The sequence below is a fragment of the Chenopodium quinoa genome, unplaced genomic scaffold (assembly GCF_001683475.1).
Source record: "Chenopodium quinoa cultivar QQ74 unplaced genomic scaffold, ASM168347v1, whole genome shotgun sequence".
NCBI classification, from domain to species: domain Eukaryota; kingdom Viridiplantae; phylum Streptophyta; class Magnoliopsida; order Caryophyllales; family Amaranthaceae; genus Chenopodium; species Chenopodium quinoa.
The window spans coordinates 1020857-1028496 of record NW_018742798.1 but is presented as its reverse complement, the minus strand read 5'-3'; the positions used below and the strand labels follow the sequence as shown (position 1 = coordinate 1028496).

The following is a 7640-nucleotide window of genomic DNA, read 5'->3' as shown; positions in this document are numbered from 1 at the left end:
ACAATGCTTCCTTCCATTTATTCACATACATATTTAATTCTAGTTTTAAAGAAAGAAGTTTTAAATATTTTATCCTTATTAATATGGGGAAAAATCCAACTTTCTTTGTTTATTTGATCTAGGTCATTATCTTGAAATGAATACTCAACTCTTTTTAGTTGACCTATCGTCATTTTGCTTTTATCTTCCTCATTGTCATCTGACTCTGAATTTTCTAATTTTTCTCCTTCCATCATATTATTTATTTCTTCATAATTTTCATCTTCAAACTCATCACTAACTTCATGTTCTTCATTATATTCATTTTCCTCTTCCATGATTTCTATTATTCCTTTAGTATTACTTAAAGCCAATTCTAAAGCCTCGTCTTCTGGTATTTCTATGTAATCCCAACTTCCCAGGGCCTCCATTAGTTTATGATTAGCTTTCTTACATTCATTAGCATAATGTCCTAATTCTCTACAAGACCAACATTTACATGTCTTTTTTTTCTCAGGACAATATGTTGCCTTTCTGAAAAACCTACTTGGTTTTCTATATTTATGTTTATAATACTTCTTCTTATAAGTTTCTCCTCTTGATCAGTCAACTTTATTTTTCTTATAATTCCTTCTTTTATTATAGGTTTTTTCTTTCACATCCATAGTTGTTTGGAAAATACCAACAAGTGAGAAATTGTCTCTTCATTTGTTGAGTTCCTGCAACCTCTCTACATTTCTTTTCAATCCATTTTCTTAGAAAAGAAATTCTATTACCTAGGGCATCCCTAGCTAAGAATTTCTCTCTTCGTTCTTGATATTTTTCACTAATTTCTTTGTTAAGGAGACTGGGTAATTTGTCATAGAACATTCCTAGATTTGTTTCATTTTCACCTATTTTATAATAATATGTTTCAAATTCCATAATGTAATTATCAACATATTTCATATTACAGATGGACAAATTACTTAACTTCCTTTGATATTCCATTCGTTTTTCATTAAGATTGGCTCTAGGACCAATGAATTCTAACTCAATGTATTGACATAACTATCTAAACATTCTATTAGGTGATTCACTAGCTCTTACGGCGTGTTTGGATTGAAGGAAATGGAGGGAAAGGAAGGGAAGAGAAATGGAGAGATGGAGTATCTTTCATTTGGATAGAAAATGGGGAAGGGAGGGAATTGGAGGGGAGGAAAATGGAAGGATTAAATTGTAGAAAATTGATCCCTCCAATAATTGAGAGATTTGGAAGGGAAACTCATCCTTTTTCCCTCCCCTCCTCTTCTCCTCCCTCCCCTTCTTTTCCTTCCCTTTTCTTTATCCAAACAATCTGTTAATGTAGTTTTGACTTCTTCCTCTATTCCATCGTACCAGTCTTCTACACAGCCATAAAGACTATGTTCAATATAGTCTAAGAAAATTTCTGAAGTCCAGTCAGTGTTTAAATTAAGTACACTACTTATATTCTTATTCCACTAATCTAATTAAACATCTTGTCTATCTCTTACACCATTTAGCTTAAGTTTATAACCAGTTTGACTTATAGGTTCAAGAGTCACTTCTTCTTATTTAGGTATATGATTAGGCATAACCTTGACACTAAACCGGGTAGTCTTCCCTGGTATGTATCTTGGTCTTGTGCAACTTCCTTCTCCTTGATACCTAGGTCTTTGGATAACATTGTTTACGTTAATGTTTGCATTAATAATTTCCTCTCCAACATCATTATTATCCATTACTCTTTTTCCTAGTTTATTTTCAATCTTTTATCGAACAACTTCTATGGGCAGAAAGTCTAGATCATTTAACTTCATTAATCCCATTTGTTGATATAAATCTTCCTCTAAAGTAACATAATTACTTTCCTCTGTTTCATTATCAGAAGCAATCTCTTTTTTAGAAATTAAGTTCATGCACTAGTGGAAAAAATCTCATTCGTAACAGGCTATTCGTAACGGGCAAAGCTTTGCCCGTTACAATTAAGATATTCGTAACGGGCAAAATAGTGTCCGTTACATATACTTATTTATTTCTAACGGGCAAAATAATGTCCGTTACAAATACGTATGTAATTGTAACGGACAAATTAGTGCCCGTTACAAATAAATAAGTATTCGTAACGGACACTATTTTGCCCGTTACGAATACTATATTACACGTAACAGACATATTGTGCCCGTTACAAATGCCCAAACTTGGCCTAACGTATGAGAGGAGCCTAGTATTTGGCTTTTTAGGGTTTCACCCAAATGCCCAAACTATGCCGTCATTCGCCTCTTTCTCTCTCATCAGTCCATCACTCCCTCTCTCTCTCCTCTCCTCTTCTCTCCTCCCCGACCGTTGCATCGGAATCTGCTTTTAGTACGGGAGGTCGTACTCTAGATCCATTTCGGAGTTCTTTAACTCCTAAGGTAATGCATCGTTATCTTTTTATTTTATAAAATCAAGTTTGTTTATATCTTAATATGACTTTGTTTATACATATTTGTGTAATATTTTTGTATTGAAGATGGTTCAAGCGTTACTTTGCACACAAGATTGGCTTAGAGCTAAGGAAGTGCCAATTGTTGATGTGGAAGAAAATTTGAAAGAGTTAGAGGAAATAGAGAAAGGTAGTAATAATTTTATGTATTTGAAATTTTGTTACACCAAATTTATTATTTCATTGTTATCAATCATTAATATATTCTATATTGTATTTTATTTAGAGGTGCAACGTGGTGAATCTAACGATGTAGACGATGAAGTTGTTTTCGTGGACTCATTAGTGTGAATCACGCGATCAAAGGGAAAACAACTCGTTGGAGAATTTATGTATTTCTAGTACTTGAGAGTTGAGACTTAAGAGAATTTATGTAATTTTATGAGTTTTCGTGGACTTATTTGTATTTTCGGTGGACTCATTTGTATTTTTGGTGTTTGAGAATCGGGACTTTATAGAGTTTATGTAGTTTTGTAATTGATAATTTTGGTTTGTATGTAATTATTAAATTATGCAACAAGTTTAAAAATCACAAAACAGGTCCATATGCAGGTCCAACAGGTTTTGTATTAAAAAAAAAAAAACGAAAAAGACACAAAACAGGTCCATTCAGGTCCAAACCCGGACCGGACCTGATTTTTCAGGTCTGGCCCGGAACCGGACCTGTTAATTCAGGTCCGGTCCCCGGTCCTCATAATTACCCAATTCAGATCCCCGGTCCAAATGGGTCCGGTCCAGGTCCGGTCCGGTTTTGGACCGGTGTACACCCCTACTAGTCCCCGTAATTCAACAATCTTCCCCATCAATCTCAGGCCCTCTCTCATCTCATTTCAAAATCACGACCTCTCTCCTCTACTCCATCAATCTTCCCCTTCCATTGGAGAAAAACAGCGAGATGGAACGACGAGAGAGAAAAATGGTTAAATTGACTGGGGTTGCGCCGGATCTCCTTCCGCCGCCCTCCTTCACCGCTTCTCCTTAATCTTGCACGCAATTCTCGCCGCCTTCACTAACCCTAGATACCAATTTTCAAATGATTATTATTTTTTATGTTTGAATTTCTGGATTCGTTTTTATTTTTTTAATATACGGGTTTGTTTGATCTAATTTGTGTGACTTGATTTGGATGATTGATGGGTTTGTGTTAATTTTGCTGGATATTTTGTTGTGTATATTAGTTAATTTAAACATTTGAAATCACCTAGTTTTTTTTTTTATTTGATTAGTTCTTTTTTATTTCGTTGATTTTGATCTATTTGTTGTGCTCTATCTCTGTTTTTACTGGATTAATTAATTTAAACAGTTGAAATCAATTAGGAAATTTTAAATTGATTGATTGATAAACTGAATTTTCAGGGTTTGTGATTTTGTGTTTTGAATCCTTGTTTTTGTTGTAAAGTTTGTAAATTTTACTTGATTTGGAATTTTATGGTTTATCATGTTAGGGTAATGATATGTTTTTATATATGTAATGTTGCAAATTGATAGCTTCTGCTGGTTTGTTCTTCTAATTAGGTTAAAAAAAGTAGTGAGTTTTGTTTAATTATCATAATTCATGCTATATTTGAGATTTTAGGGAGGAAATTAGTATATAGTTGAATTATTAGTGATGATTTTGTGAAATGGATGGTTTATAGGTGGGAAGAAATTTATGAAGCCACGTCATCCTTATGAGAAGGAGTGACTGGATGCTGAGTTCCCCATGCTTTGAGCCGTATCTGTAATGCTGCTAGGCATCTTCTTACTCTAGATGAGAAGAACCCTCGCCGTATCATTGAGGTCTTTTGAGGAGGATGAACAGGTACGGGCTATTGGATGAAGGACAAAACAAGCCAGATTACATGTTGGCTCTTACCGTTGAGAACTTAGCTTCTTAGAGATGTGTCTTCAGACCCTTATCATCAAGTATGGTATGGCCAAGTCTGTTCACCATGCTAGGGTGCTTATCAGGCAGAGGCATATTAAGTATCATATTTGAATCCCTTGTTACGTTTTAATTGCAATTATTGATTGTTTTCTGATGTGCATTGCTTGATGTTTTTAATTGCTTAGTATTGATGGTGTTCAGTGTTGGATACGTTTTCGACATAGGTAGGGTGTTATACTAGATTCTAACTCAATGACTTCCAATGATTTAGTTTTTTTAACCCATCCATTTCTCGACTGATTCTTGTGTGAGCCAACATCTAGCCAGCTTAAATGTTAGTATAGGTGGCCATTTATACGGTTGAGGTTTTTGTAACCTAATAGTCTCAAGACTCTCATCTTATCTGTTATTTAACATGTGAATATGCGATTACCTGTATGTTATATCTTTTGGTGTCACATTGTCATTAGTGTTATATAATCTTCAAATATGATCTTCTATGCTAAATGGCTTAATTATATACTTGTTTGGACTTGTCAATGTAATTATAAATGCCATCTGTATGCCTAAAACAAGATGAAGAATTATCAGTGCGCTTGGTTACTCTCATGATTTATACACAAGATGAGACGGTCTTATGAGAGCTTTTGATTTTTGATAACTTGTTGGTTTGCTAATGTTAGTTGTTGCTGCTGTTGTCGTTCTAAGTTGTAACAAGATTTAGGTCTGTTGCTTCATTGAATTCATCAGATTTGTTATTGGTGATGCAAAACTAGTGCATTTAATGATCGTTTTAAACAAAGATTAGATGTCTTAGTCCTAAGACAAAATAGTCACTTTGCAACATTACTTTTATTCAAGGAGTAATTATAAAAGTAAAAAGCGGGTTGGTGGAAAATAGATTTGAGTTCATCATATATTCTTGTGAGTTTTGCTCAGTTAGTTTAGGACTTTAGGTTCATGCTTTTTTTGACCTTAAGTATCTGTGAAAGCCCATGATAAATGAACACTGGCTGTGGTTTGCAATTGTTTGAATTTTGGTGTACGATTTTTAAGTGGAGAAAAGCTGCTGATTGAATTATTGGGTGCAGAGTAAATTATAATTGGGGGACATATCAGTCAAACATCTGTATGTATATGATGTGTATTGATCTGTTACTTTTACCTTTTTTATTTTTATTTTGTTTTTTTATGCTTTGTCCTAGATATTAGGCAGCCATTTCCTAATATCTTTCTCTGTATCATATTATGCATTATTGTCCTAATCTCATGTAATATACAGGGGAGGTTTTCTATCCAGATTGGACATCTTTCAAGTTCAAGCAAGTGACCTGTCTGGTAGTTCTTTGGAAAACAGTCCTCATAGTTTTAGAGATGATCAAACTCAGGCTAACAGCACAAATGAGGGCATTGACAGTACTCATGTACCAAATGATCCTCAGATTGAGGTTCTTGATGGTGCTCAAGTACAGAATGAGCTTGCAAATGAGATCCTAGATGATGCTCAACAAAATGAGTCTGCAAATGAGATCCTTGCTGGGACTTGTGAACAAAGTGGTGTTGAAGGAAATGCTGGTGTTGGTCCATATGCTGATGTAAATCAGTCGAGAGGGTAGTGGGCACATTAATTTACAACAATTGGAAGTTCAAGCTGAAATGATGCTGGAGCTTGCCTCAGATGCGGAGAATAGATCAGAGACAGTTACGAATTTTTTGAGATGTAAATTTAAAATTTGGTGTGCCATATTTTGATAATATTTGTGTGCCTTTGTGGCATGGAAATCAGTATTTGGGTTTTTGTTTGTTAATTATTATAAATGATAATTTGTTAATAAGGTGCTTGTTACAAATACCCCTAATATTTTGATTTTTCAAGACATTATTCGTAACGGGCAGTCAAAGTGTCCGTTACAAATAACTGGCTATTTGTAACTGGCAGTCAACATGTCCGTTACAAATACCTGGCTATTCGTAACGGGCAGTCAACTTGTCCGTTACAAATACCTGATTATTCGTAACGGGCACTTAACCTGCCCGTTACAAATACCTGGCTATTCGTAACGGGCACTTAACCTGCCCGTTACAAATAACTAGTTATTCCTAACTGACAAGTGCCCGTTACGAATAATATTTCTATCCGTAATGGCGGTATTCGTAACGCCTGCTGCCCGTTACGAAAAGCCTATTTTTGTCCGTTACGGATAGGCTTTTTTCCACTAGTGATGATTTCGTTAAGCTTATTAGGGTCTTTTTCTTTATCGAATAGGGCTTGTAATTCATGAAGTGTTTTCTCCTGAAGATAAGGGTTCATTTTTAGTGTCTTTATTCTTTTCTTGGTTACTAATAGGTCTTTTAGGGAGTGATACAATAAACTTTTTATTTTTATCTAGATTTTGAAAAGGATACTTATATTTATACGGGACAATTTTCTCTTTATTTGGTGATACTTCTTTTCCGAATTGATGTCTAACTTCGTTTGTTAAAGCAAGTTGAACTTGTTTAACCTGTTCTTTTAGATCGCTTACTTTTTTTTATTAATATCGGTTGTGGTTATTGATATTTTATTCTCAATATTAATACAACGAGCATGTATATTATCAACTTCTGATCTTAATTCACCAAGTTGATCCACTATATAATTAAGGATTGGGCCAAAATTACTAGTATTTTCAGGAATATGATAATAATGCTTAAAATCAGGTTTCTTACACTCAGTAGAAGGTCTAGTATTCTCCAGTTTTACTTAATTTAACTTTTAACCGTATGGCTCTGATACCAAATCACGCAGCTTAACAGTTTCTAATTTATTATAACTGTATTGTCTTCCTTAATTACATATTTCACTTATATAATAACAGTATACAAATATAATACTTAATTTCTAACACAAATACTTATTCTTTTAATATATAAGTACTACTGAAAAGAGCAAAATAACACCTCGAAAACAATATTGAAGAAACATATAACAACATTAAATTTTATTTTAACAGGCTTAAACTCAAAATAACAGTATTAAAATAGGAAATGATGTTTTTCCAACACTTAGCGAAAAAAAAAAAATTTCAACGGTGGTATGGACCTTCCTAGTCCCTACCTGATAGTGCGCAATACTTTCTCTACAAATTAGGGGTGACATTGAAAAGTCTCTCACACACACACACAAGGGTGGACTTCAGGGGTTTTGCTTATCTAAGGGGGAAGGAGGCAATTGATCGATTAAATAGTTGAATTGTTTACCAAAATGATTAAAAAGGTCTCAAACATTCATCGATCATTAGTCACTATTAACTGGAAGTACGTAGT

At 34.1% G+C, this 7640-nt stretch overlaps 1 protein-coding gene across 3 annotated transcripts; it reads left to right on the top strand.

Moving 5' to 3' along the window:
* Positions 1-3254: 3254 nt before the first annotated feature.
* LOC110724956 lies at positions 3255-6142 on the top strand. Of its 3 annotated transcripts, none has more exons than XR_002512092.1 (2): positions 3255-4377; positions 5617-6142. XR_002512092.1 is itself a non-coding variant. In XM_021904438.1 (2 exons), the coding sequence occupies exons 1-2, from the start codon at positions 4347-4349 to the stop codon at positions 5948-5950; spliced, it is 360 nt and encodes a 119-aa protein (XP_021760130.1). In that variant the 5' UTR covers positions 3261-4346; the 3' UTR covers positions 5951-6142. The 3 variants fall into 3 exon arrangements, 2 of the variants coding, with proteins under 2 accessions (XP_021760130.1, XP_021760131.1); XM_021904438.1 differs by having other exon boundaries at positions 3261-4372; XM_021904439.1 differs by having other exon boundaries at positions 3262-4268.
* The last annotated feature ends 1498 nt before the right edge of the window (positions 6143-7640 follow it).

Bases quoted from the DNA above. Each gene is read 5' to 3' on its own strand.
- LOC110724956 (XM_021904438.1), top strand. From the start codon at position 4,347: ATGTGTCTTCAGACCCTTATCATCAA. The intron at 4,373-5,616 runs GTATGGTATGGC...TGTAATATACAG, and splicing joins CTTCAGACCCTTATCATCAA to GGGAGGTTTTCTATCCAGAT.